At 57.6% G+C, this 15,014-nt stretch overlaps 2 protein-coding genes across 17 annotated transcripts in view; one reads left to right on the top strand and one right to left on the bottom strand.

The window, feature by feature from the left end:
- The window catches only part of Dnm2 (dynamin 2), a 79,099-nt gene extending 68,187 nt beyond the window's left edge, over positions 1 to 10,912 (top strand). For 7 of the 16 annotated variants that reach the window (XM_023717134.1, XM_004632857.2, XM_004632854.2 and 4 more), the window contains 6 exons: positions 4,237 to 4,346; positions 6,457 to 6,568; positions 6,794 to 6,955; positions 7,994 to 8,226; positions 8,631 to 8,879; positions 9,307 to 10,027. In XM_023717134.1, the coding sequence (XP_023572902.1) occupies positions 4,237 to 4,346; positions 6,457 to 6,568; positions 6,794 to 6,955; positions 7,994 to 8,226; positions 8,631 to 8,879; positions 9,307 to 9,376 (936 nt within the window). In that variant the 3' untranslated portion in view covers positions 9,377 to 10,027. Of the gene's footprint in view, positions 1 to 4,236; positions 4,347 to 6,456; positions 6,569 to 6,793; positions 6,956 to 7,993; positions 8,227 to 8,630; positions 8,880 to 9,306; positions 10,028 to 10,245 lie in introns of those variants that run through there. The other 9 variants (XM_023717141.1, XM_023717139.1, XM_023717140.1 and 6 more) reach the window with 2 other exon arrangements.
- On the bottom strand, positions 10,386 to 13,620 carry Tmed1 (transmembrane p24 trafficking protein 1). Its single transcript, XM_004632995.2, has 4 exons — positions 13,405 to 13,620; positions 12,601 to 12,698; positions 12,279 to 12,462; positions 10,386 to 11,395 (listed from the first exon to the last, which is right to left on the bottom strand). The coding sequence occupies exons 1-4, from the start codon at positions 13,582 to 13,584 to the stop codon at positions 11,177 to 11,179; spliced, it is 681 nt and encodes a 226-aa protein (XP_004633052.1). The 5' UTR covers positions 13,585 to 13,620; the 3' UTR covers positions 10,386 to 11,176.
- Between the last annotated feature and the right edge of the window lie 1,394 nt (positions 13,621 to 15,014).

Below are 15,014 nucleotides of genomic sequence, written 5' to 3'. Positions count from 1 at the left end.
CTAAGCTGCCTAGGAGTCGTGGGTGGGTGCAGAGAGAGGCCAGGCTTCCTCGGGATCTCCAGAGAAGGCATAGAGGGGGCACCAGAATCTGTCCCCTGTGGCTGCAGTGATGAGGGGGGCTGTTTACAAAGGCCCACGCTGGATGTGGCAGTGGGAGCAGCTGCTATTGGCCCTCCTGAGTAAGCCCTCAGGCCCCCTTGAATTGGCACTGCTGTTCCCAGGTAGGGCCACTGAGGGCCCTGGTCAGTGACCTGGTCTCTATCCGCCATGAAATGTGGTCACACCAGCAGTGAGGGCCAGGGTGAAATACGGTCCTCTTGCTCACACTGGGCCTTGCTCTGGAGCCAGGAGCCGCACAGGCCTCAGGGACCCTGTCGGTCTGTTCTGCACCACGGGGGGTGGTAGCAACAGCATTTCTGGGTGCCCCTAGCAGTCTGTGGGGAGAGCCATAGACGAGGCCAGCGAGGGTGTGGCCTGGCCTCCTTGCACAGGGACACAGTCACAGCTGCAGGTGGCTAGGTGAGGGCTTGGGGTGGCCCTGGAGCCTCTTGCCCCCTCTTCCCAACCCCACAGTGTGACCAGAGCTTCCCTGGATGTCTCGTCCAGGGCCAGGGTGCGCAGAGGCACCTGAGATGGGCAGGTTTGGAAGAGCTGAGTGAGGTCTCCTGTGTGTCCATAACTGGGGGACGGCAGATCTGGGGTCCTGCACCCAGCACGCCAAGCATCTCATGGGGTGCTGAGGGCCAGCCTCTGGGCCTGGCATTGTGGTGTGGCAGCTTCACAGGTTGGCTCTTGTTTGCCACTGGGAGCCACACACCCTGCCCAGGGCCCCAGACAGGCAGAGGGGGTGCTGGAGGCAGCCCGGGCGCCGCTAACAAGAACCAGACGTGTGCCCCAGACACAAAGAGGTGAGGACCAGGAGGGGCCCTGCAGCGCCCTTCGAGGGTCCCCACCCCTGACTTGGGACCCCACAGGCAGGACCCTCAGTGTCACACTTGACCCCTTCATAGAGAAGCCATGGGACATGAAAGAAGTCAGGATCTCTTTATTTCAGAAATAAACACGAGGGGGTGTTTACAGTGTGGGATGGGGACAGCAGCCCTTTGGGCCCGACCCTCAGCCCCAGGGGCCCTCTTGCCTTCGCCCAGTGCCATCTCCCACTCATACTTGTCCGGTGTATGCTACTTACCTCCATACCTGCTTTCCTTGGGGTTGGCAGCCACTCTGGGAGCCGGCGGGGGCCCTCCTGACGCCGCTGTCCCGAGCCCAGCCTAACCAATGTGCAGACTACTGTACACATGCATTACCTCCTGAACAGGTAGTCTGAACACTGGGGCGGCGGGGCCGGTGTCTTGCCCCTCGGGCCCCCGGACCCTGTTCCTCGCGCCCCTGCCACCCTGTGAGCAGAGTTACAGTCTGCTGTGACATGGCAGGGCCAGGCCGGGGCCTCTGTGCATCTGGAGAAAGCTGTGTGTTCGCCTTCAGGAAATCCGAGGGGAGCTGGCGGGAGGAGCACCGGGGTCGGTGGCCTCTGCCGGGGGAGGGGCGCGTGCTCCCCTGCGCGCGCGTTTGTGTGCGTGCGTGCGTGCGCGCTCCCAGGGCCGCCGTGAGCCCAGGCGGAATCACACCATAAACACTTCCAGATGTGGTGTCTTGCGCAGAGAAAGCCTGCATGGCCTGTGACTCAGTGACTTGGCCCTGCCGGCCCCTGCAGCTTCCTGCCTCCTGACACTCGAGGGTGGGGACCCCGGAGGCCCTTCCGGAAACTTCCATGCAAGGCGCAGACAGACGCCTCTCAGCCCCACATTGGCTCCCCGGCACCGCCTGCTACCACCGTGACAGCCTTTCATGTCTCCGTGCTTCCTGGGGTTCCCAGCCTGCAGCCTGGCATGGGCTGTGTCCCTCAGCCCCAAGTGCTTGCTGTGCCAGTCGAGGCTGGCAGCACCTCACAGTGTAGGATGCACTGAGCTTAGCTTAGTGCTTTGCCACTTCACCAGCCCGGCACCTGCATCCCCCCGCCCCCCGCTGCTTTTCTGCCTTTTCCTGCCTTTTTCTTTTTCCTCCAGTACTGGGGATGGAACCCAGGACCTTCACAGAGCTAAGCCCCAGTCCTTTTTTAATTTTTAATTAAGTTCCTAGTTGGGGGCTTGCGGGTTAGCTCAGTTGTTTAAGCGCCAGCTGGTCAAAGCCAATCAGGCGCAGGAGACCACTGTTCAATCCCCAGCTCCCCATGCCTTATCAGACCCGCCCTTAAGGCAGCTTGAGCCAGCCAAAAAAGAAAAAAAAAAATCCTTCTCAACTTTTGGGCTGGGGAGATAGCTCAGTGGCATAAGCCCCTGTATAAGTTCTTGAGTTCAATCCCCAGTACAAAAAAAAAAAAAATAAAGAAAGAAAGAAAGATCCTATGTTACCCAGGCTGGACTCGAACTTAGCAACCCTCCTGCCTTAACCTGCTGGGATGGCAGGTATGTACTGGCCCCTTGCTGAGGGGCCCCTCACCCATTCCTCTCCATGGCAGTGGCTGTTCTTGTCTCAGATGTGGTGGCCAAGTGGGGCTTTCTTTGCTCTGGGGCCTTCAGTGGCACAGAGACAGGCATGTGAGGAGGAGGCTCTAGAGCCCTGGGCGGTGACGAAAGGCAGAGAGGCTACAGGCAGCGAGGGTTCCAAGGTGTGCCATGTCATGCTGTGTGTCCCTGGGCAGCCAGCTCCTGTCTCTGAGCAGCATTGTCCTTAGCAGGTTGATTGAAGCGGAAATTTCCACAAGCAGCTGCTGCAAGTCACTTGGTGGAGGAGGGACTTGGGCTCACAGGCTTGGGTGTGGCTCCCTGGCAGAGCAGTTGCTGGACATAGATGAGACCCTTGGTTGTGTCCCTAGCACTATAAAAACAAACTACCAGGGCTGGTGAGATGGCTCAGTGGTCTAAAGCACCTACTTAGAACAAGCTTAGCAAAGCACAGGGATTGCAGTTCAATCCCCCAGCACCACATGCCAGCCAGCCCGCCCCCTGGTGGGCTGAGCTGGCCACACACACGCTCAAATAAAATTTAAAAACACACACACAAAAAAAAAAAACTACCATCCTCAAAAACAGTCATTTGCCAGGTATGTTGAGACAGGCCTTAATTTCTACTAGTGGGCAGGCTGAAGCAGGAGGATTGAAAGTTAGAACCCAGCTTGGCAGTTTTGTTTTTTGTTTTTTTTTAATTTAGTGCAAGGTCTACAGGGTCTCGCCGCATAGATCTGACTTGTAGTGGAGTGTGGCATTTGTTGTTGTTGTTCTTTGGCCCAGGGTCTCACTGTGCAGCTCAGACTCATAGTGATGCTCTTGTTCTCAGCCTCCCCAGCAGCTGGGATTGCAGGTGTGCGCACCACGCCTAGCCTCCACTGCCACCTCAGCCTGCCCTGGGGGGGGGGGGGCACAGCACATGGTGCCAGGGATCAAACCCCAGCGCCTGTGCCTGCCTAAGCAGGCGCTTAGTTCACTAAGCTATCTCGCCGGCCCTTCAGCTTGGCATTTTAACAAGAGCCTGTCTCACAAAAATAAGAGCTAGAAGCTGGGCACAGTAGTGCTCGCCTGTCATCCCAGCACTTGGGTGACTGAGGCAGGAAGATCTCTGAGAGCTTGAGGCCAGTCTGGGCTACAAAGTGAGTTCAAGGCCAGCCTGAACTGCGTAACAAGACAGTGTCTCAAAAAAGACCAAAAAAAAGACACATGCACACACACAAAAAAACCAGAATTTTTTTAAAGCACAAGATAAAGCTTTTGGGGCCTCCCACACATATTGGGAACCAACTACAGTCCTCAGGGAGGTGCCCAGTGGCTCGGCGGCCACAGCCAGTGCTGAGTGCATAGGAGGCCAAGCGCTGCCCCAGCTCTGGCTCACAGGCCCGCTCCCGGCCCGCTGCCTCACCGTGCCTAGGCTCGGAGCAGGGCCGGGGCAGCTATGCCGGGTGGCCCTTGCACATACGGCGCTGTCTCTGCAGGGGACGCCGGACCAGGGCTCTAGTGTGTGACCTGAGGTCATCCTGCTGCACCATGTCCTGGCGCAGTCAAGGAGCTGCCGTGGGGCATTGGGCCTGGCACAGGGGCCTTGGACGCGCGAAGGCTATGGGGAAGCAACCAGGGACATGGAGGCGGCGGCAGCAGATGAGCCAGTCACCGGCCTCGGCAGCCCCAGAGTGCCCAATGCCGCTGCCCAACAGTCCTAGGTGACGGCTGTCCCTTCTGTCCCCAGGAGAAAGAGAAGAAGTACATGCTGCCCCTGGACAACCTTAAGATCCGCGACGTCGAGAAGGGCTTCATGTCCAACAAGCATGTCTTCGCCATCTTCAACACGGAGCAGAGGTGGGGGCCCCTCCGCAGCGCGCTGAGCGTTTGCTGTCTGCCTCTGCCCTGGAGGCGCAAGGAAGGGGGTTGGGCCCGGCACGATGACACACCCCGCCATCTGGGCTCTCGGAGGCTGAGGCACGAGGACCACCAGCTCCACCTTTTAGTGACTTAACATGACCCTGTGTCAAAGGGGGGGGGGAGGCCTGGGAATGGACCTCAGTGTGAAGGCCCTGGGTTCAATCCCCAGCACTGCAAGAAAGAAACGGTAAAATGCTGGGGGGGGGGGGGAGGGAGGGAGTCGCTTGGCTCTGGTGCTCATGCGCGCCCTCTGGTGGCTACGAGGGAAGAGGCTGGCCGGGGCCCAGGGCAGCAGGGAGGGGCTGCTCTGGCTTGATCCTCAGCGCAAGCAGGGCAGGAAAGGCTACCGAAAACCTCTTAACCTCTTAAAGTTTCTAGGCCTGGGATCCTGTGAGGAAGCCGGGGACACCTCTCCTGCTGCCAGCGGCCTTCTGTCCTAGCTGCCTGGGCCCTGAGCTTCCCAGCGCAGCAGGCTGATGGTGCTGCCCATGTATCTCTTAAGAGGTGGAACCAGGAAACCCAGAAAAACAGTAGAGGAAACAAGTTAAACGTTTCGGGCCAGGGAGATGGCTCAGTAGAATAAGCACTTCCCTGGCAAGCGCAAGGGCCTAAGTTCAAGGGCCTGAGTTCAATCCCTGGTTCCACCAAAAATAAAAAAAGTTTCCTTGTTTTATTACTTAAATCAAACCCAAACTTTCCCTTCAAGGCAAGGAGGCAGCTTTCCCAGCCCCTCCTCTCCTTTTTCTTTTTGGTAGCAGGAATCAAACTCAGGACCTCATACTTGCCAGGCAGGCACTGTGCTGCTGAGCCATAGCCCCGGCCCCGTCCTCCTTTCTTGTTCCTCAGCTTTTCCCAATACATGGCTTCTGCCTCTTGGTCCAAGAGAGCTGCCCAAATGCCAGCCATCTTGGCAATATTCCAGGCAGCAGAAAGAAGGAAAAAGAGCAACCCAGGTCTCATTTGGGGGCTTTGAGGGCAGCTCAACTAGCTCGACCCCACCTGCATGTGGGACAGGATAGTGACCAAGGCATAGGCTATAAGCCCTGGCTATAGAATGCTGTCACCAAACACTAGGTCCCTCCTATATTGCTCCTAGCCTTCGGGCACTGAATCATAGTGCTACCCTCTGACCCACCTGAGCCTGACACCTGCCACGCCTGTCCTACCTGTCCCCAGGAATCCAGCCACCATTTACAGGGGAGCAGCCACTGGCCACATGTAGCTGTTTTCATACAATCAAAATGGAATAAAATTTAAAATTCACGTCCTCAGTCAGGTGCGATGGTACATGCCTATCATTCCAGCAGGAGAGGCTGAGGCAGGAGGGCTCTAAGTTTGAGCCCAACCTGAGCAACTTAGACCCTGTCTCAAAATTTAATTAAATAAAACAGGGCTAGGAATGGAATTTAGTGTAAAAGCACTGAAAGCCCTGGGTTCACTCCCCAGTGCTGGAAAATAAAAGATTTTGCCACAGCCTCCTGTGGCTGTGCCATATCAGACTGTGCAGGCAGGGATCATTCTCGTGGTGGCAGGGAGTTCTGCTGGTTATTGCCACACTAGCTTCCTGCAGACCGCTTGCTGGGAGCCCCCCTCCAGAGCAGAATTCTTGAGACACCTGTGTGGGTCTTCCAGGAGAACCTGATGAGGGGACAGTCATTTCCCAGGGGAAGAGTCACCCAAGCTAATGACAGCAGATAGCCCTGGCTGTTTCTGCTCCAGACCCTGCCCTGTGATGTGCTATCGAGGAGGGGGTGTTTGTATTGACACAGAGTCCCGCTATGTCATTCAGGCTGACCTCATACTTGTGGTGATCCTCCTGCCTCAGCCTCCCGAATGCTGGGAACACAAATGTGTGCCTCCATGCCCAGCTTGCACTGATGTGTTTTGGGCAGGAGTTGTCTCAGCAGCCACTTAGCTGTGATTGGGGAGGTACAGGTAGCATCCTGGAGCCCAGGTTGGTTTTGAGCCCCTGGTTGTGTAGCTAGAGCCTTTGCAGTCAGCCAGGCCTGTGATCAGGCCCCAATGCAGCCCCTTACTTCTGCCCCAGGAACGTCTACAAGGACCTGCGGCAGATCGAGCTGGCCTGTGACTCCCAGGAGGACGTGGACAGCTGGAAGGCCTCATTCCTGCGTGCCGGTGTCTACCCCGAGAAGGACCAGGTGAGGAACTGCCCCAGCTGTCCCCTCTGGGATAGGAAAGGGAGGCCCAACACTAGGCCCAGCACTGGCATGGGACTGGGGCCCCCTCAGGCATGCAGAGCTCACAGATATTGCTTTGATGGTCCACAGAGTTTCCCAGCTGGGTCCCGGGCGGCTCTGACAGAGAGACTCACCCCTGTCCCCGCAGCCTGCATCTCCCCTCATCACTCTTGCTCTCTGTTGCAGGCAGAGAACGAGGACGTGGGGCAGGACACCTTCTCCATGGACCCGCAGCTGGAGCGGCAGGTGGAGACCATCCGCAACCTGGTGGACTCCTACGTGGCCATCATTAACAAGTCCATCCGCGACCTCATGCCAAAGACCATCATGCACCTCATGATCAACAACGTGAGTGTCCACTTCCGAGCCCCAGGCCTGGGCTGGTCCTCACACCGCAGGTGGACTCCTCTATGTCAGTTATTCCTGCCTGAGAAAACACCAGGAGGGCTGGATATGGAGGCGCACACCTGTCATCCCAGTACTCTGGGAGGCTGAGGCAGGAGGATGACGAATTTGAGCCCAGCCTGGTCAATTTAGTGATTTAGCCAGACCCTGCCTCAGAATAAAAAAATACAAGGGCCAGGGAGATGGCTCAGTGGAATAAGCGCTTCCCTGGCAAGCACAAGGGCCTGAGTTCAATCCCAGGTTCAGCCAAAAAAAATTAAAAAAGAGTATATTGCTCAAGAATCTTTCCCATCCTCTTTGGCTGGGGAGATGGCTCAGTAGGATAAGCGCTTAATAGGCAAACGCCAGGATCTGAGGTCAATCCCCGGTTCCGCAAAAAAAAATAAAATAAAAATAAAAAAATACAAAAAAAGATTAAGGAAGGGCCAGTGAGATAGCTCAGCGGGCTAAGTGCCTGCTTAGGCAAGCACAGGGACTGGGATTTGATCCCCAGCACCACAGGCCATGCCGCTGCCAACACACGCCTGTAATCCCCACGCTGGCGAGGCTGAAAACGAGAATCACTACAAGTCCAAGCTGTGTAGTGAGACCCTGTACCAAATACATAAAATAAATAAATAAATAGTAAAAGTGGTAGGGAGAGCTTCACGGTGGAGTATGCTGGGTTCAAGCTCAACCTCTAGTCCCAGCTCTTAAAGAAGAGCCAGTTAGAGGGTGGAATAGGAGAAAAGATAGCAGAAGGAAGGGAAGATGCTAGGAATGAGTTTCCTAAGACACCCAGGCAGCAGAGCCCTTGCCTGAGCCGACGGCCTGTGTCTTGTGAAAAGGCCGGAGTGTTCAGTGGCAGCCCAGGGGCACTTGGGAGGTGACTGCGCATGCGCGAGTCCTGCTCTGTCTGTGGGCCGGAGTCCCCCAGCCAGCCTCCGGTGTTGGAGGGCAGTGGGCCCCGGGTGCTGGCTGACCAGCCACTCGTGTGTCCAGACCAAGGCCTTCATCCACCACGAGCTGCTGGCCTACCTGTACTCGTCGGCTGACCAGAGCAGCCTCATGGAGGAGTCGGCCGACCAGGCGCAGCGGCGGGACGACATGCTGCGCATGTACCACGCGCTCAAGGAGGCGCTTACCATCATCGGGGACATCAGCACCAGCACCGTGTCCACGCCCGTGCCCCCGCCCGTCGATGACACCTGGCTGCAGACCACAGCTAGCCACAGGTGTGAGAGGCACCCTAGGGGACCTGGGGACAAGTGGAGCCAGTACCAGCTGCCAGGGGCATCTTCCTATAGCACAAAGGGAGGTGGGGGGCAGGCAATGGGCCGACCAAGCACAACTACGGGTAGAACAGCACCCTTAGGTGCACAGTGACAGGGACCAGCAGGCTGGGACTGCTAATGGTGGAAGGCAGGTGGCCGCTGTAACAGAGGGTTGGCCCTGCCACAGCCCAGGGCACCTGGAGCACCTTGGAGAAAGGACAGACACCGAGGCCGGGCTGAGCCACAGGTTGGAAGAGTCTGGGGTCTGAGCTATGGCCTGGTGCAGCTGGCCAGGGCAGTGTCCAGCAGGGAAGCCCCTGGACTGGGTAGGGCTCCCACTCACAGCTTCCCCTCTGACCCCGCAGCCCCACTCCACAGCGCCGACCAGTGTCCAGCGTGCACCCACCGGGCCGGCCACCCGCAGTCCGGGGCCCCACACCGGGGCCGCCCCTGATCCCCATGCCTGTGGGAACCACGGCCTCCTTCTCGGCACCCCCCATCCCGTCCCGGCCGGGGACCCAAGTGTTTGCCAACAATGACCCCTTCTCGGCGCCACCGCAGATCCCGTCCCGGCCAGCGCGGGTGCCCCCTGGCATCCCCCCAGGAGTGCCCAGGTAAGGTCACAACTGTGCCCACAATGGCGTCACTGGCCCGCCCCTCCTCCCATCGAGCTCCCACCACCCCGGGCCAAGTGGGCAGCAAGGGCCGTCCTCACCTGGGCTTAGCTGTTGGGGAAACTGAGGCCCGGGGCCTGGGTCCTTTGCCCAAAGTCAGAGTATGCAGCAGAGACTCCAGAGTGCCCGCTTGTCCTCTCCACCACAGGCGCCCCATCACATCCCACTGGTGTTCACAGATACACTGCCCTGCCCACCTGCTGTCCAGGGTGGAATGTGGCTTTGCCTGGGTCACACAGGGACGGCCGCAGGGGCACACGCAGGCAGTCACCTGGTTAGCAGGTGGGGCCCCAGCAGCACCCCAGAACACCCTTAGGCAGGGGCCTCACTGCGCTCCTCCTCCTCCTCACCTTTGTTCTCTCCGCAGCAGAAGGCCGCCCGCTGCGCCCAGCCGGCCCACCATCATCCGCCCAGCCGAGCCCTCGCTGCTCGACTAGGCGCGCCCGCTCCCAGGGTTGCGCTGTCCCTCTCTGGGGGCCTGGACCCCCTCGCTACCCCAGCCCCCGTGCTGGGACCAGGCTCCTGGGGCACCTTGCCCCTCCCCGTCCCACTGGACACCGCACCGTGCAAGGGACCGAAGGCCCGGGCAGGGGGTGCTGGGGTGTTGCACTTTGGGGGTGGGGTCTAGGTGCCAGCCAGGTGGCCCCGCTCCAGGTGCCATCTTGAAGGAGGGGTCCAGGCCAGTTTGGGGTCTCTTCAGCTGGGGCAACTTGCATAGACTAGGCCATCTGGATGCTGGGGTGCCAAGGGTGTCTGGGTCCCCAGGCTGTGCTGGAGTTTTCATGGGGGACCCCCTACACCCAGCCCACGTTGTACATATTCCCTCTTTGGCCACATTAACCACACAGCCGGAGCCCAGCTGCCTCGGCTGCCAGAGGTGCCTTCGCCAGGCCTGGAGTCTCCACCGGGCTGGCCTCACTCCCTCCTCTGCCCTCCTCCTCCTGGGCCCCCAGTTCAAGTGGAGGGGCTTGGGGGCCCCAGGAGCCCCTCTCTGAGCAAAGCTCTTGCTCACTCCTGGCTCGGTTTGACCACTGTAAGTGCCTGCGCTCTGTACCCTATTAATAAACTAAATAAAGGGAAGAACCTTCTGTGTGGCCCCGTGTCCGTGTCCATGCTGAGGCCTCACTCAGGGGGCCCTGCTTGAGGACAGCCCCAGCTCCAGGGGACACCAGCCACCCTATATGCGGGCCTGGTGGAGCCAAGTGACAGCACCCATCTGGCCTGTCCCTCCCCCTGCTCGCCCTGTTGGGGGCCCAGGCTGTGCGGCCCAGCTGAACTTTGCCTCTGGTTTCTTTTTTGTGCCCAGGCGACCACCTCCATCGGCTCCTGCCCGACCTTTCTTCTGAGCTTCGTGGAGACCCCTCCTTCCCACCCACCTGCTGTCCCCTTCATGTGGGCAGCTCTGTCCCAGCTGGTGTCCCTGAGCCCCAGTCACCAGACCCAGGGTTCTCTGACCATAATTTATTGACTCCAGGAGTCAGGCCTGACTGGCTCTTTTCTTTGAGGCTTCCGCCTTGGGCTATGGCCAAGCTGCGGTTCAGCCCTGTTGGAGGTCCTGTAGGAAGGGGTGGGCAGTACTATAGGTCCCTCCTGCAGTTGTCCCCAGACCTCCTGCCCACCAAGCCACCCAATGGGCTGAGGAGCTAGGACCCCTTTCTGTCAAATAAAGACTCCTGGCAAGAACACTGCAGCTGTCACCTCCTTCCTGGCCCAAGAGAGAAACCCAGGTGTGGGGTCCATCAGGTTACAGCACCCCTCCTGCCGCGTCCGGCGGGGAGAACCCCAGTGGGGGGAGGGCAGGGATGAGTGCTTCCTGGGCCCTCCATACTGCCTGGAGGATGAGCTAAGGCCAGGGCAGTGGCACAGGCCTGTCACCCCAGGCCGCTGGGAGATGAGGCTGGGGATCACAAGTTCAAGCTCAGTTCAGGCAACCTAGCAGTTTAGCAAGATGCTGTTTCAAGAAAAAAAAAAAATGGCTAAGGGTGTAGCTCAGTGCAAAGGCCCTGGGCTCAGTCCCCAGAACTGCCAAAACAGTGAAGGCACATGTACAGGGGGTGCCAGGAAACACGAGGCCACACTCCATCACTGCAGCAGCCCCTCAAGTGCCGCGGGCACTTTGCCCAGCCCACGAGGGCACAACAGCCTCCCCTCCCACAGAAACAAAGCTAGGAGGGGGATCCCCCAGGGGCACAGGCCCGTGGCCCTCCACTGTCAGTTGGTGGTTCTCCAAGGCAAAGCTACGTGCACGTGGGGTGCTTGTCCTGGAAGAAGCGCTTGAGCGTGCAGACCTGCAGCACGGCCACCAGCAGCAGCACAGCCACGTTGACAGCAGACCAGAAGTTGACCCGCTCCAGGTTACCCTCCTGCAGGTTGCGGTCCCGCGCTTCCAGGGCCCGCAGCAGGGTGAGCAGCTGGATGCTGCGCTCCAGCCGGGTCCTCATAGTCTCGATGGATTCCTGCAGGCAGAGGGAAGGGCCGGGAGACAGACCTCAGCCTCACTGCCACTCCCTGGCTGTGCGACCTCGGGCAAGTGAGTGAACCTCTCTGAGCCTCAGTTTCCCCTTCTGTGAGCCTTGGCACAGCTGTGAAAATGAAGTTCAAAGCTGGGTGTGCTGACACGCCTGTGATCCCAGCACTTGGAGGCTGAGGCAGGAGGATCGCCAGGAGTTGAGGCCAGCATGAACTACACAGCGAGATTCTGTCTCAGACAAAAAAAGAAGTGCTAGGGCTATGGGGTAGCTCAGTGGTAGCTGTGCTGGGCAGATTCGAGGCTCTGGGTTCAATCCCCAGCCCTCCCCACTAAAAGGGTCATTAAGAACATACTCAGAGCTGGGTAGGAGGACAGTTGCTGAGCCCAGACTGCCTTCATTTAAATACCAGCTGTCAGTTGCTAGCTGTGTGTATGACCTTGGGTGAGTTACTGTGCTATCCTGTGCCTCAGTCTCTCCACCTGTAAAAGAAAAACACTTGGAGCACAGGATTTACTTACTTCAAGGGATAGTTCTGGAGACTGCTTATGTATGATTTACAACATAAAACAGGAGTTAGCCGGGTGTGTGCACACACTAGTTATCCCAGCACTCTGGGAGGGTGAGGCAGTTGGACTGCAAGATTGGGCCCAGCCTGGACAACTTAACAACAACATAGTGTGACCCTGTCTAAAACAGGCTTTACACCTAGAAATAAACTATTTAACTGAGGCACCATATAAAGTTGGGGACACTATCTGGGAGGGCACCTGGGTGGAGACTCCAGTCAAAGAGGAAGAGTAGCCAGCACTCTGCTGCCAGTGCTGGCGACCAAGGAGGGGTGGCCCAGCCCGGGCAGGGCCAGGCGCACCTTGATGTCCTCCATTTTGACATCCAGCATCTCCTCGGGTTCCACGGCCTCTGCCCAGCCCTCCACTTCTTCGTCATCTTGCAAGCTGTCAAAGATGAGCTCAAAGAACACCAGCTTCTCAGAGATGGTGCTGAAGGAGTTGTCAAAGCATAGCCTGTAGTCACCAGCCTCTGTCGGTTCCACCCTGATAAGAGACACAGAACATAACAGACTTGACCCTGATGGCCAGCAGAACTCTGGGACAGCCAGGGCCGAAACCCGAGGCCACCAGGGAGGGGCAGGGCTGTAACCCAACCGGGCCAGGTAGCAGGACTGAACTCACGTGTGCACCCCATCCGCCTTGCGGGCCTCACTGACCAAGAGCACTCCCTGAGGGCTCTCCAGCGTGAAATCCACGTCCATCCCAGCACCTCCTATCACCTGGGGGCAGGTAAGAATGGGCGGAGAGCCTAGGATATAGCTCACCCACCATACAACGCCTGCCTGGCAAGCCCCGCGAGATCCTTGAGTTTGATTCCCAGCACCAAAGGGGGGAAAAAAGGGTGGAGACACCCAGCTAGGCCAGGGCGCCTGCTGGAGAAGTCCTGGGCTGAACCAGCTGGCCCAGACCCTCACAGCCTGCTGAGGGCTCCCACCCAGACTACCACGGATTGCGCCCCCAGATGTCGCTCTGCAGCCGCGCCCCTGCCAGCAGGGATAAGGCGGGATCTTTCATTAGCCACACCCCCGTCGAAGTCCTTGATGGAGGTTTACCTGGTCACACTCCTTTGCTTGACATCCCTCCAAAAAAATCTATAAGGCTTTTCCTCTAACCCAACCTCGGTGAACTCCTGTGGGCCACGCCTTCTTTTTAACCAACTGACCACACCCATCCCGAGAGTCCTGTTCTGAATGGCTCCTTTTCATTCCGATGACTCCGACCCTTTGTGCTGTGCCAGGCTAAACCCCGCCCCCTACTATACCCACCCCTCCCGCTCCCACGGTCGCCCCGCCCCCTCCGTCAGAGCTCTCCCTTGGCTCCGCCCTCGCTCTCCATGCGATGACCCCTCCCACGTCCCAGCTTCACTGCACGCCTAGCCCCCTCCCCCTGGCCTTTGCTAGCTCGGCGGTCCAGGACCCTTTTTACCTGGTACTCGGCCTCGAGGCTTGCGTTGGCAGGCGCTGACTGGTAGAAACATTGTTTCCTCCCCGCTGGCAACAGAAATGTGAACTCGCCGTCTTGGATCGGAGGGGGCCCCGCCCCTCCCACCCCCACTGGCGGCAGTAGTAGCCACAGGGCTAGGGCTAGGGCCATGCCGGCCGCCATTATCCGGTTCACTCTATAGTCTGCTTAGCAGTCGCGGCTCCTTTAAGGACTAGTCCTGCCCCCTCAGCTACTCCGTGAAGCTGATTGGCGGCCGCTGCTGGACGGTGTCTGAAAGCCCTGGAGCCAAGAGTGAAGGCACTCTGCGAGACAGGCTGCCCGAGTGGGTGCCTACCGTGCCTAAAACGCTCAGGGCTAGGACTTTTTCCCGAAGGGCCTCCCATCCTAGTCTCAATCTTTGGTGGTGATTGGGAAATATTTAAAAAAAAAATAAGTCCCATAAAGACGCATCTTTCTCAGGCAAAAGTTAAGACAACTACGGTGAATGTTCCTGGGTCCTTCTAAGGCGCCTTCCTGCGGTTTTCCCAGAGTACGAGGCGCGCGCGACAGCCTTTGGATGAACATTTTGGGCGAGCCGGTCAGCAAAGCGGCTGGGCGTAGGCCTACCCGCGACCCGTAGGGCTAGAGTATAAAAAAGACTCAGCTAAGGATGATGGGGATACCTACATATCTGACGCTTTGGGGTTCCCTGCAGTCCCTGACTGGCCTTCCTCCCGACCTGTCATTCTTTTTGCGGCTTAGAGCATCACTCTTAGCAGTTTTGATGCCTGTAAATTGGAAGCAGTGGGTCACTCACCCTATGATAAGGCAACTGTGAGAATGTCTTGACAACTGGCCTTTAGCCAACACTACAGTAAATGGCACAGAATTAAGAGAGGTATGCTGAGCCTCAGTTTCCACACCCACGAAACAAAAATACTACTACTTGGAATCCATTACAGGTGTGGTGGTGCATGCCCGTAACCCACCCTAGAGTTCATGAGGCAGAGGCAGGAGGATTGCTGTGAGTTTTAGGGCAGCCTGGGTGACATAGGCAGACCCTGTCTCAAAGGTAATAATTCTCCTAGGCCATTGGGCTCTTGTAAGGACTGAGATAGGGCTTGCTTGCTTACTTTACTCACAAGTAAGTTTGGCATATCATAGGCCCATAAATAATAAGCTCTTACTTGGTACCAATAGTTGGGCAGCCTGTCACTTAGCATCTGCCTCAGTCTGGCTCGGAGGATCAGGAGGCCGTCCCGCTCTTGGAAACAGACAGATAAAGAAGTGACTGGATAAATGGATTCCAACCCCATCTAAACATAAGAAAAAAATATATTTAGATGGAAACCTCTAGCCTTCAAAGATAAACCAAAAGAGGTTGGCAGCGCATGACAATCTTTTTTTTTTGACAATTAGTCTTCAATTGCAGCTGGTGGCTGTCAGTTGACTCCTCCATTTACAGACCTTGGTGAAGTAACACCACGCTGTAAAGTTAAAGAGCATATGTACAGTTTTTGCCTGATTTTTCTTTCTTTAGTTTCTTTTTTTGGCAGAACCTTGCGTTTGCCGGTCAAGAGCTTATCCTACTGAGCCATCTCCCCGACCCCTCT

This window comes from Octodon degus, unplaced genomic scaffold (assembly GCF_000260255.1).
Source record: "Octodon degus isolate 3935 unplaced genomic scaffold, OctDeg1.0 scaffold00050, whole genome shotgun sequence".
Lineage (NCBI taxonomy): Eukaryota > Metazoa > Chordata > Mammalia > Rodentia > Octodontidae > Octodon > Octodon degus.
This window is presented reverse-complemented; position numbering and strand designations above follow the sequence as displayed.

Excerpts from the sequence above, each read along its gene's own strand:
- Tmed1 (XM_004632995.2), bottom strand. The coding sequence starts at position 13,584 with ATGGCGGCCGGCATGGCCCTAGCCCTAGCCCTGTGGCTACTACTGCCG. Across the intron at positions 12,699-13,404 it reads GCCTCGAGGCCGAGTACCAG|GTGATAGGAGGTGCTGGGAT; the intron begins GTAAAAAGGGTC and ends ACCTGCCCCCAG. Across the intron at positions 12,463-12,600 it reads AAGGCGGATGGGGTGCACAC|GGTGGAACCGACAGAGGCTG; the intron begins GTGAGTTCAGTC and ends GTCTCTTATCAG.